Raw genomic sequence first — 19,736 nt, forward strand, 5'->3', positions numbered from 1 at the left:
GGTGCACGTCCTTCCTGTGCTGAGGGCCCCAGAACTAGATGCAAAACTGCAGCTGGGGTCTCACCAGAGTGCAGCAGAGAGGCAGAATCTCCTCCCTTACCCTGCTGACCACGCTGCTTTTGGTGCAGCCCAGGGCATGTTTGGCTTTCTGGGCTGCAAGTTGACATTGCCAGGCCAGCCTCTCATCCAAGGCACCCCCAGGTCCTTCCCATCAGAGTTACTCTGGATCCGTTCATTCCCCCAGCCTGGATTGATACCAGGGGTTGCCCTGACCCAGGTGCAGCAATTAATTTACATGTCCACCTCAGGCACTGTCTCACCCAAATTTTAGATGGTGGAGAGGGCTATCCAATCTACCTGGCACAACTCTTCTAAGTTTACTAACCTGACAATGATAAAGGCTATTGATATGTGCAGAAAGAAATTCAATGTTTATATGAGTGCACTGGAGTCTTAGAACAGGATTTTAAATGTAAAAAAGTAACAGGAAATGCCAAATATCTCTTGTCACCTCAGGATTTAGCTTGTCAAGTACTTTGAGTACTGAGTAGCCCATACTATTATTTTTTGTAACAGCCTGATATTAAAGCACTCAACTAAAAAGTGGAAATTCCAGGGTTCTTGGCCTCTTCAGTGTTCTGAACTGCAGATCCTGACCCCATGAGTCCAGATAAGTGGCTCTCACTATGCTCTGAAGCTGAAGTATAGCATAGTTTACCATTGTAAGGACACAGAGAACACAAAGAAGCAGGGACTCCAGGAACTCCTCATCACCAGTTATTTTCACAGTGCTTTTTAGTGCTTCCCCATATACAGAAGGGGCATGTGGACAATGTCTCTGTTAGTGTCCAAAATTAGAATGTATCTAAAACCAAACAAAACAGAAGGGCTATATTCCCATCACCTAGCTCCACCTAAATTTCACTGAGTCTTCTGTGTCCCATTTTCTGGCTGTGAGTTTTCTGAAGCATGTACTCAATGGAAATTTTAGCCTAATTGGAATTTAAGCTGCCTGAAAATAGCCCCAAGGCAGCACCAGCAGAATTCAGGGGAGATTGTCTAGCTTCAGTGAATCTGTGCAAATACACAGAGCCCTGGAATTCTTTTGCTGATGCAAGGAGCTGGGCAGGATGCAGAAATGCTGCAGGAGTCCAAATCCATCTCCTGTTCCCTTTCTGCTTGCTGAGCACAGGAAGAGAGTGTGGCAGGATGGGCAAACATATGTCTGGGAATGTGGTGCTCTGTGCTGGCAACACAGAGCTTCAGAGGATATTACATGTGTGGGAGTGAAAGAGTGCCTTATTCATGCTTCAGAATTGTCACTGTGAAATATTGTGGTCATCATTTTAGATTTGACATGTACAACTCTGCATTTTTAAGGTAGTTTGAATGTAACCTAAATTGCTTTTCCCCTAACTATCTGGTAAGAAGGAAATTCAGCTGTCACAGATAAGAGTAATGATATTTATTAATAGAATTATAATAGAACTTAAATGGGCAGAGTACATCAGGACAGGAGATCACAGTCCTTTAAGGATTGATTTATTCTTGACTTCTATGAGCCTCTGTTATGCTAAGGATAGATACATATTCCCCAAATCCTTTCGGTCCTTCTGTGCCTTTGATTTCTTTATAAACTCTCTTCCCTTGTCACTACATGTTCTTGTTAATTCAGATCAGGTTTTGCAACTTGCATCATACTTGACTTTTTTTTTTTTTTGCCAGAATGGTTTACTGAGTTTTTTAGCAGCTTATGTTCTTTCCCCTCTTTGCTGCATCTCCTGTCAGTGCTTCCAGAAGGGCCTGTGGGTGAGCTGCCACCAGCCAGACTCGGATTTCCTGTGGAAAACCTGCACGTGGGTTTCCTTTGTTCTTACAACATGCAAGGCTACCAACCTAATTAATCACTCCAAACCTTCATTAATAAATGTAATTGTGGTAATTTGGGGTAAATATGCTGATGTTTTCTGGACTACTGAATATTTTATCTAAACATGCAATTTGTTTTTTTGGGCGTTTACATAAACATGGCAGTTTTTGGTAGCCCTAGATGCTATGATTTTATTGATGTTGAAAATCCTTCACATTTCTAAAGTCCAGATGTGTGTCTAGGTGAATAGTCATGGACATGGGTGGTTAGCTCACAGTTAGTAAACACTGACCACCATGATGCAAGTCAATTGCAGCCTCCATATCAGCAACAATTGAAAAAGCTGCGTATAGGTAGTAATGTCTGTAGGGCTATAAACAAGAGCAAAATATATAGGTCAATGTAGATTATCAGCTGTAAGAATAGGTATAAGACTACTAGAAAACTATAAGAAAAACAATGAAGTACAGCACATTTTTCATGAGCTTATTTTAACATGAAAAGGAGGTTGTTTTTTGCGTTTTTTTCCTGAAACAAAATATACTGCTGTAGTGTGTAGCTACTTCCTTGTACTTTGTTCAGTATAGGTATACCTTGAAACATCATGTACTCTTTCTTGGGACTAGGTATATATGAAACATCAGCAGCATAATTTCGCTCACGTGCTGGGCTCTGAACTTAGATGCAATTAAATATTCATCAGGATAGATACCCTGACTCTAGCTATACTTGTAGCTGCTATGAAAGATTAATTCAGTGTTATGTTTCTGTTTAAGGGAAGAAGCAAAATGAAAATTTATGGTGAAAACTTCAGGCTTCATGTTTAGAAATTATGATCCTTATTATGCTTTTTAAGGAGCCTGCAAGATAAATTATCTGTATAGAGTTATATTTTTAATAAAAACATTCTCTTTCAAGAAACCTGTCCCAGCATCTTCCTTTGGGTGTACTTTGCTGTCTTTACCTTGTCATTTCAAAATACACTGTTTCTTAACTGATTGTGCAGCAAGGAACCTGCACACAAAAACTAAGGGCATTGCATAACAGAATGGTGCAGTTTTGCAGAACTTATTGTACATTATAAATTCGATTTGTATTTTCTGTTTTGTCGATACTAAGATTTTAAATTATATTTTTACCTGAGGGAGTAATAGTTTCTTTGAGGCAATTTCTAGTAGAATTCATTTATACAGCAATATTCCAAAAGAAAGGGGTTAAAGCAGCAACACAGAAATTCCAATTTCTGTCCCTTGCAGGTCCTTTTTTTTTTTTTTCTTTCCCTCCCACATTTTCCTCTTACAAGATGTACCTACATTATTAATGAAGTTTGGTGTCAGTACCAATGTGGAATCTGGAGGGTAAACTCAATCAGCAAATTTGAAGTCCTAATCCTTGTAAAGCCAGTATGAATAACAGATGATATTAAGAGGGCACAGTAGATGGTACCTGTTCCAACAATTGCTGTAAATGTGATCTCAGTGATTCTGTTTTTCTCTCTGTATTTCACAGAGCACATTGATTTAGAAGATGTCTTTGGTTTATAACTATTAGTGTTAGAAGGATAGAAAAATGTTCAAAAATATTTGGGGATGGTATGAAATGAAAGCCATTATCTATTCTATTATCAAATTGGGGATTTGCCTAATAAATTAAATTATTTTATTTTTAATTATGATTATGCTGCAATTATCACACACTATATTGTAAAAATAGGGTTCTTTTCTGAATTTCAGTAATAGATTTTTCTCCAGCTACACTCCCTAGAATTTAGAAAGGAAATTGTGACCAAGCCTACACTCTTAGAACACAGCAGGATCAGGATCATATCTTTAAACAGATTTACTTCACCTCCTTAGGTGGAAGAAGGAATGAGCAAGGCCTCAGTTCAAACTCACCATTTACTTGGTCTTCAGCTTATCTGAAAGAGGTGTCACTTGTAATGCATTTTGAGGTCCTTGCATGACAGTCAATGGCAGTTGCTTGTGGAGGAATGGAAGGACAGAAGAGCTAAAATTCAATAACATTTCTGTTTTGAAACAATAATTAGCTATCACACAGCTGTGCTGCCAGTGAGCTGGCTGCTGCAGCAGATTTTCAGTACAGTGGTCAGCCCATAAAAAGCTGGATAAAATGGAAGGAAGCTAAAAAAAAGGAATTTCTGACAGAGGAATTTGGACAAACACAAAGTAAGTAAACATGTCCATTATTATGTATTATAGTGGATGAGACACTCTATAGACAGAAAAGAGCAGCTTCAGGTTCACAAGCACTGGTCCTCATGGGGACTTCAATGTCCACAAGATCTGTTGGAGGGACAGCACAGCAGGGCAAGTGCATTCCTGGAATACACTGAGGATAACTCCCTTCTCCTGGTGCTAGGGAAGCCACTGGGGAGATGCTCTGTGCTGGACTTCGTTATCACCAACAGGGAGGGCTGGTGGGGAAGGTGAAGCTCAAGGTGAGCCTGGGCTGCAGTGACCATGAAATGATGGAGCTCAAGAGCCTTAGGGCAGGGAGGAGAATGCTCAGCAAGGTCTGGCCTGGGCTTGAGGAGAGCAGACCTTGCTCTCTCCAGGGAACTGCTCCGTGGACTGCAGTAGGACAGAGCCCTGGAAGGCAGAGGGGCCCAATAGACATAGTTAATATTCAAGGATCACCTCACCCAATAATGCATTCCAGTGAAGAGGAAATCAACATGGTGTCTATGCCAGGAGGCTTGGAATTACATCTTTAGGGTCCCTTCCAACCCAAACCATTTTATGAGTCTGCAATTCTATTTTGTATCAGTGAGAGAAGGAAGTTCATCTGGTGTTCTGTTTACTGAGTCAACAGAAATTGCAGTGCTGAAGTCGATACCCTGTTGACTTAAAATGGGCCTATTTTATTTCATTTATTAATTTTTCATAGTAAACATAGCTTTGTTACTTGACTGTTTCAGGATATACATTTCTCTATGTTTATGCCTTCTATGCCTTTTGTGGGGTTTTTTGCATGTTCATACTCTTTATGACCATCCGTACATACACATTTTTCTGTACATATCTTATAGGCAATTGTCCACTCCCACTTGTACAATTTTTCAGCATACCAGTGGTAATGCAGAACAACTCACCAAAATACCATCCGCAGAATTTCTGGTTTGGGTGGTTTGCCAGCTCAGCCAAAATACAAAGTTTCAGAAGTTTCGCCTTTTGCATTTCAGGATTATAATGATGAAATTCGCCAGGAGCAGCTGAGAGAGCTTTCGTATTTGAACGGTTCTGAGGATTCGTCACGCGGACGGGGCATTCGAGGAAGAGGGATCCGTGTGCCACCTGCAGCTCCTTCAAGGTGTGGTAACCTGAGCTATTATGTTAGTAGCTTTACAAATGTAAGCGGTAGTAAAAAAACCCTGTAGTTTAAAAAAAAAAAAGACAGTTACATACATATCCTGGTCAGTAAACCAAAATATTTGTCTTCTGATAACCGGTATGGTCTATATTGTTCCAGATTTTCTGATCTATAGGTCGCTGGGCACAGTGAGTAACAACAAATGAGAGCAGATTATGAAGACAGGAAATGAATATTTCTAAGAATACTTTTATGCTAGTACTAAGGCAGTATGGTCAGTAGCATAAAATATTTATTCAAAAATACTAGTGTAGTCAGAGAAGGCCTCATAGTCTAGGTGGACCTTTGTTTGACAAATAATTACTTTTTATACATATTAAAGCTATACTATATGTATATACAAATATACCTATTTATATAAATTTCATTATATGTTATGTGTTGGTGGGTTATCAGTTTTAAGTGAATTTGATTGGCATAGTCTAAAAACATTGGGTTGTGAATGTGCCCAAGTATTTTTTTCATATCTAAATAACATATATCTCTGCTTATTATTAAGGCCAGTGTAAAATCTTAGAACATTGTCACAGACTTGTTTTTCCCTGTGAACCCTTAAGAACTTCATTGCTTCAAGTATCTAAGCTACCTAGCTGCTTCCAGTCTTCTCTCCATAGAGGTCATTTCAAGATGAGTCCTAAAAACTGGACTCTTTTTTTGGAAGAAATGGGATATAGGGGTACCTTATGCTATGCTGACAAAGGAGTTGTTCAGTAATTGAATGGGCTGATCTTTCCTATGACCTCTGAGGTTTTTTCCCTGAGGGTGTCTATCTTGTTTACCATCAGTTTTTCCTACATGAGCTTTTTAATTGGTAGTATGATGCGCTTACACAGAATTTTTTGCAGTTGGCATTCATCATCATCTTCTACTCAAATAGTGTCTGGGCTCAGTATTTCTTACATTCATGATCTCTGAACAGCTTGACTTAATAATGTTTTTCAGAATGTCACTGCAACAAACTAGCAGCTTTTAAATAGGGTTCAAAGCATAATAGGTGGAGTTCTGGCCCCTAATTCCTGCAAAAGGCCCAAATTATTTAATCAGTTGCACAGATCCTATGATCATGGATGCCTTCCCTTTTTTTTCCAGTCAAAAATCCCAGGAGAATATTAAAAAAACCTGTTTAAGCAAGTCCAGAGGAAGACCAAAAAATGGTCAGAGGTCTGGAGCACCTCTCCTTTACAAAGTCAGGCTGAGAGAGCTGGGTTGCTCAGCCTGGAGAAGAGAGGGCCCCAGGGATACCTCATTGCAGCCATTCCATGTATAAAGAGGCTAATAAGAGAGTCTTTTTGCCAGTCTTAAATGAAAAGAGGTTGGACATAGGGAAGAAACACTGGAAAAAGTTGTGGGTGCCCCATCACTGGAAGTGTTCAAGGTCAGGTTGGACATAGCTTTCAGAATTAGATTTAGTGAAAGATGTCCCTGCCCAAGGCATGGGGTTTTGACTGGAGGATCTCTGAAGGTCCCTTCCAACGCAAACCATTCACTGATTCTGCAAGTCTAAAATCAGCTACTGAAACTTGTAGTAAAGTAACAAACATCACAAGGTAATCCAGTGGGTTTGGTTGTTTCAGCAGGGAACAAGCCACCGTTCCTACTGCTACAGGAGACCTGAGTTCCATTCACAACTGTGGATCTGGCTGTCATGGGGGGTTGTTATACTGGCATTCACAGTCTTCCAAAAAGACAGCACACCCAGGAGCATATTGCTGTGAAACAAAACTCACAGACTCCTACCCTGATTTATCCCCTTTCTATTTCATTATATGGTATAGATACAAGTCTTTTTAAACAGCTTCTTCTGACTTACTGATTTGTACAGCAAGGGAGATATAGCATAAATAGCCCAGAAGATGCTAAATGTCTTTCCATGCTTCTCTATATGCTCTGTTCTCTCTGTGCAGTGGGGGAAGGTAGAATCCCACACTGCCAATCCTTTGTGCTGAACTAAATTAAACAGGAAGAAAAATTATTCCTCTCCTTTTCTATTCTTTCTCTACTTTGCCTTGAAAGTTTCTGCTGTCCTGCAATATCTTCTGCCAATCCATTTCTCTCACCCACCAATAAGCATGAAAATGAAAGTGATGACTGCTCTGGTAAAATAGTTTGAGAGCAACAGAAGAGGTTCCTCGTTTTCTTCAATTTCTAGAACTGCTTTGGAGTAATTCTGCGGCCCTGTGAATTGCAACGATTCGGAATTTTATTAGTACAAGCAACAAGAGGATCAGGTGCAAAAGACACTGGGTAGTTTAAAAATAATGTCTTTCCATAATATGAGTTCTGCCTGAGATGTTGCCTAAAAGTGCTTGACATTGTAGCTGCCAAAACACCTGAGTTACATGATGCTTTCAATACTAGTAAAAGCGTGAGAGCCTTTAGAATGGGGCCTGTCCTCCCTCGTTGTGCACGCCAGAGTGATGATTCCTTTTGCTCCCGCAGGGGCCGTGGGGGTGCCATTCCCCCGCCGCTGCCTGGACGAGGTGCCCAAGCTCCCCGCGGAGCTCCCGTGACGCGCGGAGCGCTGCCCGTCCCGCCCGTGGCCAGGGGCGTCCCCACGCCGCGAGCCCGGGGCGCCCCGGCCGTGCCCGGGTACCGACCGCCCCCGCCGCCGGCCCACGAGCCCTACGAGGACTATGTAAGTAAATGCCCTCTGCACGAGGTGTGAGCCACGCTCTGTCATGGACACGGAGCCCTTCCGAGATGGAATGGGCCAGGCCGAAAGCTCCTCTGTGGCTAGCGCTTTTCCCTGCAGGTGAACGACAGTCTGGGTGATGCAGTGTGTCTGCAGGCCTGTGCTCAGCAATGTGGGTTTGGAGATTTGTTCACAGCTTACTTATGGATATGAGAGATCATGCTGGATGGTTCTTGGGGTGTCCCACAAGAGCAATACAGATATTCTAAAATTTGTATTGCATAGTTAAAGTTAGTTTTTACTGTAACCAATTTCCTAAGAATAACAGCATATATCCTTTGTGAGAAAATGAGGAGGTGGGGGGAAGGCATGCTGTTGTTCCAAATCCTTTTTGTTACATATTTGTATTCAACACTGTGTTACAGATACATAACAAATAGAAATTCGGGTAGTTTTCATGAAAGCTGATACAATGATTCATCTTTAGCCAGGAGCAGTACTAACTGACTGTCACCTTTTCTTATGAGGTGTTAAAAATAATTGTGCTGTACACATCAAAGCTTTCAAGTCATCCTCATTAATGTTTCCTCCTGGAACTATCACCATAACAACAGATATCCAAATAGAGAAGAAAGTGCTATCAAATATAATGTCTGAATTTTTCCGGCTGTGGCAAGTCCAAGAGTAAGATGAACATCCAATTTATTCCCTAATCCTACCACCAGGGAAAGATGCACTTTTATTCAATTAATAGTCTTCCTAGAACAGAAGAAAGGAAAATGAATCAGAAATTATTTTTTGTTGTTAAACCTTCACTCAACTGTGTGTATTTTTAGTGTCACAGCCACTTCAAATCAGGGATGCACATTCTGTTAGAAAATTCTAAAAATCACTACTGAGCAACAGCTGCAAAAAAGAAGGGGGAAAAGAAGTCATTTCTCTATTATTTACTTCAATACAGTTTCCATTAATAAATAAGCTAAAAGTCCTGCTAAGAAATGGAATTTCACAAGTATACACTTGCTTGACAGTGTATTATTTTCTGTTAGTATCAAAATGTATGAGACCTTCCTTTCTGTGCAGATACCAAACCTTTGTAATTAAAATTAGGATTATAATTGAAGTAATTGATTTTTTCATTTACAGCACTAGTAAATGTCCTAGAGTATTAAGCATCTTCTAGGGAGCATTTCTTGCACTTTTTCTGGATGATAAATGTATGGAAAGCAAAATTAGAGAGAAGTTAAGGCAGCTGGATTATCCAGGTTAGGAAGGCATTCAGCCAGTTCCCCATATTTTTGAAATGACCACACTCTCAGGAGCACAAAACATAGATGCAATTAAAATAATCAATTTAATTTGTGATACATTAGTCCAGTAAAAACAGACATATGTGTTTGTGGGTTTTTTCCCCCTTCTTAAATAGCAGCTAAAAAAGTGCTGCCTTATACGTCGAAACTCATGTTTTGGAGATCTTCCATCTCCTGTGTCCTTTCAACATCTATATTCTACAGCTAGGAATATATGAGCTTGCTATCATGCACCAGTCTGCAATGAAAATTTCTTGTTATTTTATAGAAGTTTGTAAGTTCAGTCTAAATAATTTTGGTATCTTATGGGCTGAGATAATAACTAGAACTCGGATGCCATGCTGGTAGAAGGAAAAGTTCACTGTCACATGTCTGTGTATAATGTTGAAAATTATGTTTTAGAGAAAATATTTTTATTTTGCCGAAAGTAATCAACACAGTTTTTCTTCCCAAGTAAACCATATAATAAATCAGATACTTGTCTGGACACTAAAAGGAAGTGAATCATTTTGTGGACCTGCAGCAAATGTCATGTATAATTGTTGTTCTTTCCTCCTTAATCCTACAAATGAAAAACTAATTTATAATGAATAATTTATTCAATTTACTTTTTTTTGTCCCTGCTTCTAAGCAACCTACAAGTGTATTAGAATTTCCTTATGAGTTTATATTTTTCATTTTTGATTACAGTATTTCACACCATTTTTTTTCCTACTATTTGCAAGCACCATTGGTTTGACTAGTGGTACATATGAATGCACTGTCATTGATTGTGAGTATCCATATTCTGTATTTTTGTTTGCTCTAATGAAACATAGTAACTCGAATGCTGATCTGAAAGTGAATTCAAGAAATAGAATCGAATGGCTACAACAGATTTTTTAAAAATGTTTAGGCAGCATTTCCTGAAAAAAATCTTTAGCCTTTTGCTGAGCACTACTAATCAGAGATTGTATTGACTGTTTGACCTTGAAACATCTAACCGTTCAAATTGGTTTGGATACGCATGTTTGGATTATCCACTATATAAATATTTTGAGGTTTCCTGATGGCCTTTCTGAGAATTCATAAAAGCAGATGTCTGAAGGTTTCTAAAGAAAAGTCAAGTCCTGTAATTGTGGTGAATATATTCATGTGCAACATTTTGAATGTCAGACCTAGCCAGAGGGAAAAACATTTGGAACCACTTTCAGAAAAGAGGGCTGGAGCAGGAAGGAGGAGTGATTCACCTCATGCCTTTTTCATTACTTGCCTTTGAAACTTGCTTTATATTGAGTGCATCCTTGATAGTATCTTAGAGGAACTTCTTCGCCACAGGAAGAGGAGGTACTAACATTAGAAAACACATGCAAAGAGAAAGTAGTTACTTTGTGGACCTTCTTCACTTTAAAAGTAGTTAATTGGGTGGGAATCTGGATGGAGAGTGTTAACTGGCAGCTGCCATGCAGCTTTTGGGATCAAGAGGGTTTGTGACCTGGTGTTGTGCTTTAACTGCAGCCACACACAGGTGCTCACATCCCTGGTGGAGGTCAGGGAGAGACAAAGAAGTGGAAAAGTGAGAAAACTGTTGGGTTGAGACAGGATAGTTGTAGTGGGTTGGCACTGACTGGATGCAAGACACTCGCAAAAGCATCTCTGACTCCCCTCCACAACTGGACAGGGGAGAGAAAATATAATGAAAGGTTTATGAGTTGAGATGAAAACCAGGAGAGAAATCACTCACCAAAGTGAGTGATACCATCAAGGGAAAAACAGACTCAATTTGGGGATGTTAATTGAATTTATTACCAACAAAACCAGAGCAGGATAATGAGAAGCAAAATAAGACCTAAAAACCACCTCCCCTCCCATGCCCCCATCTCCTTCCCAGCTCTACCCTCTCCCCGGGTGCAGGGAGACAGGGAATGGGGATTACAGTCAGTTCATCACAGGTTATTTCTGCTGCTGCTTCTTAGAGAAAGGAGTTTTACACCTGGTCCAGCATGGGCTCCTCTCTCCACAGGTCTGCAGATTCCCTCCAGGAGCCTGCTCCAGCACAGGCCTCCCATGGCGTCACAGCCTCCTCTCAGGCACCCACCTGCTCCAGTGTGGGGCTCCTCCCTGGGCTGCAGGTGGATCTCTGCACCCCCAGGGCCTCCCTGGGCTGCACCAGGGGCTGCGGGGGAATCTCAGCTCTGGCACCTGGAGCATCTCCTACCCTGTTTCTGGACTCGCTTGGAGTCTGCAGAGCTGTTCCTCTCACATATTCTCACCCCACTCTTCTCTGGCCACAATTACACAGCCTTCTTTTTTCTTCTTCTTCTTTTTAAATATGTTATCACAGAGGTGTTACTATCAACTCTGGGTGGCCCAGCCTTTGCCAGTGCTGGTTCTGTCCCAGAGCAGGCTGTCATTGTCACTGATGAACATGGGGAAGTCTTCCGGCATCTTCTCACAGAAGCTCCCTCTGTAGCCCCCTCCCCACTATCAGAAGTTTGCCGCACAAACCCAATAGAACAGGTACATGGGTAGGCAGGGGGGCAGATTGAGAACTGGCTGAATGGCAGATCCCAGGGTTGTGATCAGTCTCACAGGGTCTAGCTGGAGACCTATCACCTGTGGTGTCTGCCAAGGTTCAATACTGAGGCCAGTATTGTTTAAGGTATTCATCAGTGACTTGGATGAAGGAGCAGAGGCCTCCTCAGCAAGTTCATTAATAACACAAAGCTGGGAGGAGTGGCTGATACTCCAGAGGGCTGTGCAGCCCTTCAGAGGGACCTTGACAAGCTGGAGAGATGGGCAGAGAAGAACTGTCTGAATCTCAGCCGAGACAAATGCAGGATCCTGCACACGGGGAAGAATAATGCCAGACCCTAGCACAGGCTGAGGGCTGACCTGCTGCAAAGCAGCTCTTGGGAGGAGGACCTGAGGGTCCTCTAAAGGCTAAGGTCTTGTTGGCAACTTGTGAAACAAGCAATAGGCACGATAGATTGAGATTAATGATTTATACAGAAGTGAAGAGTACTTGAGTAAGTCTGCTACTATTGAGGCAATAAATAGTAGAATCATAGAATAGTGGAATAGTTTGAGTTGGAAGGCACCTTACAGATCATCTAGTTCAAGCCCCCTGCCATGAGGGTTTCTAGACCAGGGTGCTCAAATCCTCATCCAACCTGACCTTCAACACTTGTAGGGATGGGGCAACTTCACTGGGCAAAGGCAGTGTTCTGCACGGTATATTTTGATCTGAGCATCCAGACTTTTCCACTCGAAACTAAAGCTAAATATTAGAAGGGTGCTTAATCCAAATCTAAGCCAAAACTGCTGTTGGTTTCTGATCCTGTTTTGGAGAGCATTTCACTCTGGATCTGTATTTTTTCCTTCTGAATCAAAAGGTAGTAATGAACTGTCCAGTGATATTTTTCTTTACATTTTTTTAGAAGCTATGGTGTGCCTTGCTAAGAGGTCTGATGTGAGTTTTGAAGTGACTTACCACTTGTTCCTTACACCAGATGGAAAGAATTACCAAAATGGAATACATTTGGGACTAAAATACACATTACTTTTGTATTTTACCTCCACTTGCATTTTCACTCTTGGATAAATAGAGGACTTTTGCACAGAAAGCCACTCATCATAATATGAATACTTAGATAAGCTTCTTGCTATTACAAACAAATATATAATTTGTTTGCAAGGAATAGGCCAGTCTGTCAAGACACTGTGAAGCTGTAACAGCTCTTAGGTCTAGGACAGCCAGATTAAAGAGCAATTTTAAATGCAAATATTCTCTCTCGCCTCTCAGTTCACTGATCAAACCAGCCAGGCACAGATTCTTGTTATCTTCTGAAATAAGTGGAGAGCAGTGCTTTTACAAAGTCACTGGAAAATAACCACACAATAAGATAGAATGTGCTTTTAATGTCATGCGGTTTTTCCTCTCATTTCAAATTATTTAATATGAAAGCAAATGCCACATTCTACTGTTTATTCAAAGATCAATGGGTTATTTACATTTTTCAATAGTTTTCAAACTGAAACAGCTATGCTCATGCTTATTCAGTGCCAACATAGACAATGAAAAGGCTAACAATAAGAGGTGTTTTGTCACACTTTAAGATTTTAAAAAGATTAATCAACACTTACACGTGCTTGCAATCCACAAAATTGCAGTTGTGGAGGCTTTGCTTAATAATTTAAATGGGAATTCTTCGTGCTTTTAAATCCATTCAGTCTGCCATTCCTGGATGTAGATGGAAACTATATAAAGACCTAAACTTCCTATTCATGGAATGTTTTCTCCTGTGCTATTGCTATAATAAATATGTTGAAATGAGCAATTTATACTCTTGAAGCCCATTCCTGTAATCACTGTAGGACACTGTCAACGAGAGTGAGGCCTGGACAACAAAGAAGACTTTTAAGGTTGTTCCAAACCTTAAAATAGTGAAACATATTGGATATAAAAATAGGTAACAGGGATTACTTTCTTTTTGTTTTCTAAACTGGTATTTCCAAGTTTTAAGATGTAGCACTTATCTATTTCTATGCCTTTTCTGGATGAGAAAAAAATCAATGAAGAATGTACTGAGACTAAAGATCATTTGAATAAAGCTGGAATTATAGACGTGGGAATCTGCATGGCTGAACAACATATTGATTAAATATGATTGATTAGCCATTTATGCCCAAGGTGCTTGGAAAAAGTGCTAAGCTCTATTCAGCTTGTATCTGCTGTGACTTGAAAAATCAAATTTTCTTTTTAGTACAAAAGCGATACACAGGATAATATTTATATTATCTGAAAGATGCTACTGAGGTTTTGAAGGATGCTGTGAAATGAAGGTATAGTGGACTTATTCAGATTTTGGATAATATTGTCCATGAAAAGTATAAATATATTTATTGTGAAAAAATCCAGCAACATAAATACGGAGTAAAGTAATGGCAAGTTTTTAATGTTTTTCTAAGAGCAGAATCCACAGTCAGCACTAAATCTCTAGTGTCTGGGAACCTGCAGGTGTAGAGTTTTTTGCTTAGCTGTGCAAACTGAAGTTTGTATCTTATTTGTAGAGATTTTAGACTGAGTAAATAAGGCTTGTCTCATGAGACCAGAAGAATATCCTGAGAGCAGTGCAGTACTAAAGTGAATACTGCTTTCAGACTCATCACTGCTGTGAATTTTTCACATATTGATAATGTGGTCTAAATCAGACTTTATTATATTATTTTCTTGATTTGAATTGATTTTTTTTTTATTTTATTGTCTTAATCATAGTTATTCAACAGACTTCACTAATAAAATACATAAAACTCTTACATCTATTTGTTAATATTGCAGAAATATTTTTTGTGGAGGATAAGTTCTTCTGTCATCCCCTTCATGCTGTCCTTACCTGGCAGAAATAATTCTCTCCTTGACATTAGTTACCAAGTTTTCAGATGAGAATTATTTTCTGTGCTAGACAGAATATAAAAGAAAATGCTGATGCAGCTGTACATGTTTTAGTATTATAAATTACATTATTACAAGTACAATGTAATAAATATTTATATTTTTTATATAGAGACCTAAGTGAAGGGCATCTCTCAATTGATGATCCAGCCCGCATATGGTCCTTAAATATTCATAGTGTATGCAGTTGTATTCATAAGATCCTGCATAAAAAATACATGCAGTGTTATTCACAGAGCCAAATTTATCTGCACCATGCAATACACCATTTGATCATTGAACAATGTGATTGTTCAGGAGCCTGTTACCAAAAATACATATCTGCTGTCACTTAGCTCAGTCACAACTTGTCACTCGGTTATTTTTTTGATGGAGAACAGTCTAGATTGGTACAAAATAACTCCACAGCCATTTGCAGGCAAAACATTATTAGTCCACTGTATTTCCACCCATGCTATCCTTTCCCAACAGACTGTAAAGCAAAAAAATAGGTTTTTGGGTTTTTTTTAACAAACTTATACAAACTTAAAAATTGCTCTTCAAGACTTGGGACAAGTCTAAATTAATTAGAATTATTGAGAGTTCAGTTACTTCATGAATTCAGCTCAGTTGGAAGGAAGCCTTGAGTTTTTTCTTTCAGTTCTCAAAGTTACTTAACCAGATGTAGGCCACTGAGGTACTAAAAAGCTGAACAATTTTGGACTTCAAGGTTCATCAGTTTCCAGGGAGACAGACACATCTGCACTCAGTGAGGGCAGAGACTTCAGCTGTGCCAGGCAGCTACAGAAGCTTTGAGCTCTGTTTTCAGGAAGGGCTCTGGGGAGTGGGACACCACGGCACTGAACATCAGCACACCAACATTGCCTGCAGCATGCCTGTTGTTCTTGTGCTTTTCAGTCCAGCCCTTGGTGAACTAGATTAGTGACTTCTTATTAAAGTACATCTACAGAGTGCTCTTTATATCAATAGACTCCGTGTACAGATGACAGAGAAACTTTAGTTTGTGTATTATTTATGAAGAGTTTGCATTGTAGCAAAAATATGAGCTTGATTAATGTAGTAAAATGCACAGTTTAAGGACTGTTTCATGTTAATGGAAAACTTACATGGTTATTCCAAAACAGTATTTGAGTTTTACGGGAATTTTAGGGCCATGTATTTAAAAACCACTTCCTGTTTTGAAAGCAAGAGCTTTCATCAGAGTTCATCTGTTATTCTGTTTGATACATTTGTGATATTGTCATCTTGCAAAAAATACTTCTGCATGAAACAACAGAGGTACATATTTAGCAATTGCACTTATGATAAAATAAAAATATTACAGACCACAGTTCAGTTTCATTCACTGGCTAATGGGTCTTTTAGCCAGTTGCCTATATCCATTACTCAGGAAAATGGAAGAATAGGAAATGTATCTGATAAAATTAAAGGCCCAAACATAAGCCTTGTATGCCTGTGTCCTTTTTCCCTTATTGTATTTGTTGCACTTGGCAGCTCTGAATTTCAGTTATATATAGGAAGAAAAAGGTTTGTGCTGGATAAATTATCTCATGGATTGGCACAAAAACACCTCCCCAGCAATATGCCTGTTCTTTCTGGGTATTTAAGGAAGGCTCAAGTATATATGAGAGCTTTTATTCTCATAGATCTAGAAATGTATGTATGTACCCTGAGTGGATATTGCTATAGACAAACCTGATTAAAACTGTGCCTGGAACTCAGGATATCTGCTGATTGCCCTGCAGCTTCTTCCCCAGCAGCATCATGTTAGATACAGATATATGTATATATATATATATATGTTATCTGTAGCTACATCACAGAAAAATATGGTCCATTTCTTCCAGTCCATCTGTTTATAACTTGATGCTGCACAGAGCTCCTCTACAGCAAGCAACGTGCATGAGGAACTATGTAAGGAATCAGTCTGAAGGATCAGAGACATAAAAATTAAAGCATTTATTTTCTTTTGAAACAATACATTTTGGGGAAAAAATGTAAATATAGGAAGGAAAATAAAATGCTAGCAAGTGTCCTAAAAGAGTGAGTTAGAAGAGTAGTTTGACTTCTGCAATCAGATGGACTGGATAAAGGACATTCTTCCTTTCGTTTAGCAATGATGGCATTAAAGTGACTGGAATATTCATAGAAATACCTCTGTCATATAGGTAGACCAATGAAGTTCTCAAACATACTCATTTTTAAAACAATTTAATTAGTTATGTTTTATCAAAGGTGCAGACTTAGTGTACTTCTTAAAACTGCAGCAAAAACATTGTGAAAATTGATTTTGTTATGAAACACAGTACCTTGAGTTTGACCTACAGGGCTCTTAGAGAGTGCAGCAATCACTAGAAAAGAGAGATGCAGTATAAAAGCTCCAGGACAATAAAGTAAAAGACTAGAGATGAAAAATGTTCTTTCTCCATACAGGCCTGGTTTTTTTCATTATGAAATTATGGTTGCCTGCATTTTAATAGCTTTTACAATCACTGTAAGTGCTGTTACTCATAGATACCTACTGTTGTTTTGTAGCTCTTGTTATGGTGTAAAAATCTGTGGAGTGTCACGTCTGAAATTATAGAGTGCAATGGGGCATTATTCAGTGAAATTATATAAATAAATGCTTCTTATATAGCAGGATCATAAGAACACAGGGACCCAAGCATGACCCTGTACTACTTTATGCAATAACATCAAACCACATTTAAATATTTCTCAAAATCAGTATATCTGTGTAAGTACATAACACTATGTGTAAGTTCCTGAAAAGGTGTTTGAGTTGTAGCTTTGGTGTTCATACTATCCTTTAACTCTTTCTGGGCCATTTAGTAAAGTTCTGTAATGAAAATATTAATAAAACATATATTAGATAATATAGTAACATGAATTATTTTGATCACCCAGTCTCTGTCAGACAAAATTATTTAAGTCTAAATGGGGACACAGAAGCCTAAAGGTTAGAAACTCCATACTGTGATATCATTTATTTGGATTTTCCAGTCCCTTATAATTGTCTCTAACTGTTCAGCCTTGCAGCTTCTGACATCCAAATTTTTAGAAAGCTGAAGGGAAAGGAAAAAATCAAACAGCCAGATATACCAAAGTGAGTCTTATTTAGGGCAAATATATAAAATAATGTACTATACAGAAGTATTTTAATATTTATTTTCATATTTTATTTTCTTTTACTATGTATTAGAATCACACTACTTTTCCCAGTTCCTTTTCTCAGTTCTTTCCTTTTTCTACCCAGAAAACCTCAAAAAATCACATTATGTACACTGCTTACTAATCTTTCTGAGGACTAAACTGTAAAACAAGCAGATATACATTTGAACAGCACATATTTGGGTACTGTGAAAATAAATTTTTCAAGTCTGATTCTTCACCATTGTACTCAAGGTTGATCTCTATAATGTAATGTAGCCCATGAACTTGTCTTTATTAGGACTTTGCATGTGTGTACCAATGCTCACACATGCTGCAGCAGGATGTTTTCTGAAAAAAATAATGTATTTAAAAGAAAATACATTGGAATTCAAACTGTATTTCTTTCTATTTTAGCAACCAGTTGCCATCAATCATTTTACTTTTTGGACAAACACTGCTTGCACAATTTAACTGACATGCAGAATTAAGAGGCATGCTTCTTTCTTTTGATACAAATCTTATTTTAAGAATAGATAATTCCCTTTGTATTACCTGTTTGCAAAAAAGAATTTCAGAATTTGTCGTGGTTTGGTTTGCTTTGCTTTTCTGGACAAAATTGTTCATATATGAGAACGCCTAACGGGTATTTTAGTTTTATTTAGCTATAAATAACAATGAAATAATAAGTGTTTACAGATGAAAATTAGTTTTGGAAATTGGGAATTGCAATATTTTGACACAACTGCACCACTTAAGAGATGATATGCAAATAAAGAAAAAAAATATCATAAAAAAATGCAAGTAAATCAAGTTTATGTAAATCAGGCTGTAAGGGAGATGCAGAAGGGATCTGTGTTTCATTACTCGTTAAATTTTGCCAAATTTAGGTGTGGACTCTGCAGCTCAGAGAATGAGAAAAATAAAAATAAGAAAGATACACAGAATCACTGAAATGCAGTTGTTGAGCCTGAGCGCATCTATCAAATAAATTAGAAGCAGCAAAACTTTGGTCATTTTTCACTTTCCTTGAACAGCCATTTTGCTTTCTTGCAAGGCCACCTTTCATGCAAACACTCTAAACAAATAAATCCAAAAAGCCATTTGGAACTTTTCTAATTTATTACTCTTGAGGTGCCTATTACACGTCGCTATTTTTGTAAAAGCAACAAAAGTAGCTTGTGTGTACTAAACACAGCAAAAGCAGGGGAAAAAGTTAATTTTCATAGAGTTTTATTTATTTCACTTGGGTTCCAATTGCTGTTTTCTAAGGGGTAAAAAATCTCCCATGCAAGTGATGTGTCTTGTATTTGCATAGTGTTACTGTTTATAGTTGTGATGTATATTTACAAGTGAGATTACTACATGCTGTTGTAGCATACTTCATCCACTCAGAGGAAGAGAATATCGAGGTAAAGAAAATGAACATTAAATTAACAAAACCAGCAGGATTCTCAGGGTTGTTGCTTAATCATCAGAGTGCTTAAGACTATATTTATATGTACTATCCACTTGACTCTTGGAGATAAGGATAGTCACACTGTATATTGGCAGGTGGTCATGTAAGTCTGACTTCATCTCCTGAGTGAAGTTCAGAAGTGGAAACAATATAATAAGGCAAAAAATCCGTAAATGAATCACTGTTAATCCAAAGTGGCTATTCTGAAAAAATAAGAAAAGTGAGAACAGTTGTATTTTTTTCTAGCTATTTCCAAGGAAATTACTGCTGGGTGGGCTGAAGCAAGCTTTGGTACCCTGAGATACTCCTAGTTGGGCCACCCAGCAAATGATCAAGAATGTTGGTATGTCATCGTATTCTTCTCAGCAATAAGCTTAAAAATCTTAAGAAATCTGGGAGTAGCAGTAACAGTTTTCAAACCTGATGCAATCAGTAAGAAGTTACTGTGAAGCAGACACATTTTTTCCAAGGATGGAATTAGAAAGACAGTG

At 38.6% G+C, this 19,736-nt stretch overlaps 1 protein-coding gene across 29 annotated transcripts in view; it reads left to right on the forward strand.

Annotated features, from left to right (window-relative positions):
- Positions 1 to 19,736, forward strand: part of KHDRBS2 (KH RNA binding domain containing, signal transduction associated 2) — a 339,259-nt gene that overhangs the window by 206,241 nt on the left and 113,282 nt on the right. For all 29 annotated transcript variants that reach the window (XM_074538473.1, XM_074538475.1, XM_074538468.1 and 26 more), the window contains exons 5-6: positions 5,073 to 5,200; positions 7,700 to 7,895. In XM_074538473.1, coding sequence (XP_074394574.1) covers positions 5,073 to 5,200; positions 7,700 to 7,895 — 324 coding nt within the window. The remainder of the gene's footprint in view (positions 1 to 5,072; positions 5,201 to 7,699; positions 7,896 to 19,736) is intronic.

The sequence above is a fragment of the Zonotrichia albicollis genome, chromosome 3, assembly GCF_047830755.1.
Source record: "Zonotrichia albicollis isolate bZonAlb1 chromosome 3, bZonAlb1.hap1, whole genome shotgun sequence".
Lineage (NCBI taxonomy): Eukaryota > Metazoa > Chordata > Aves > Passeriformes > Passerellidae > Zonotrichia > Zonotrichia albicollis.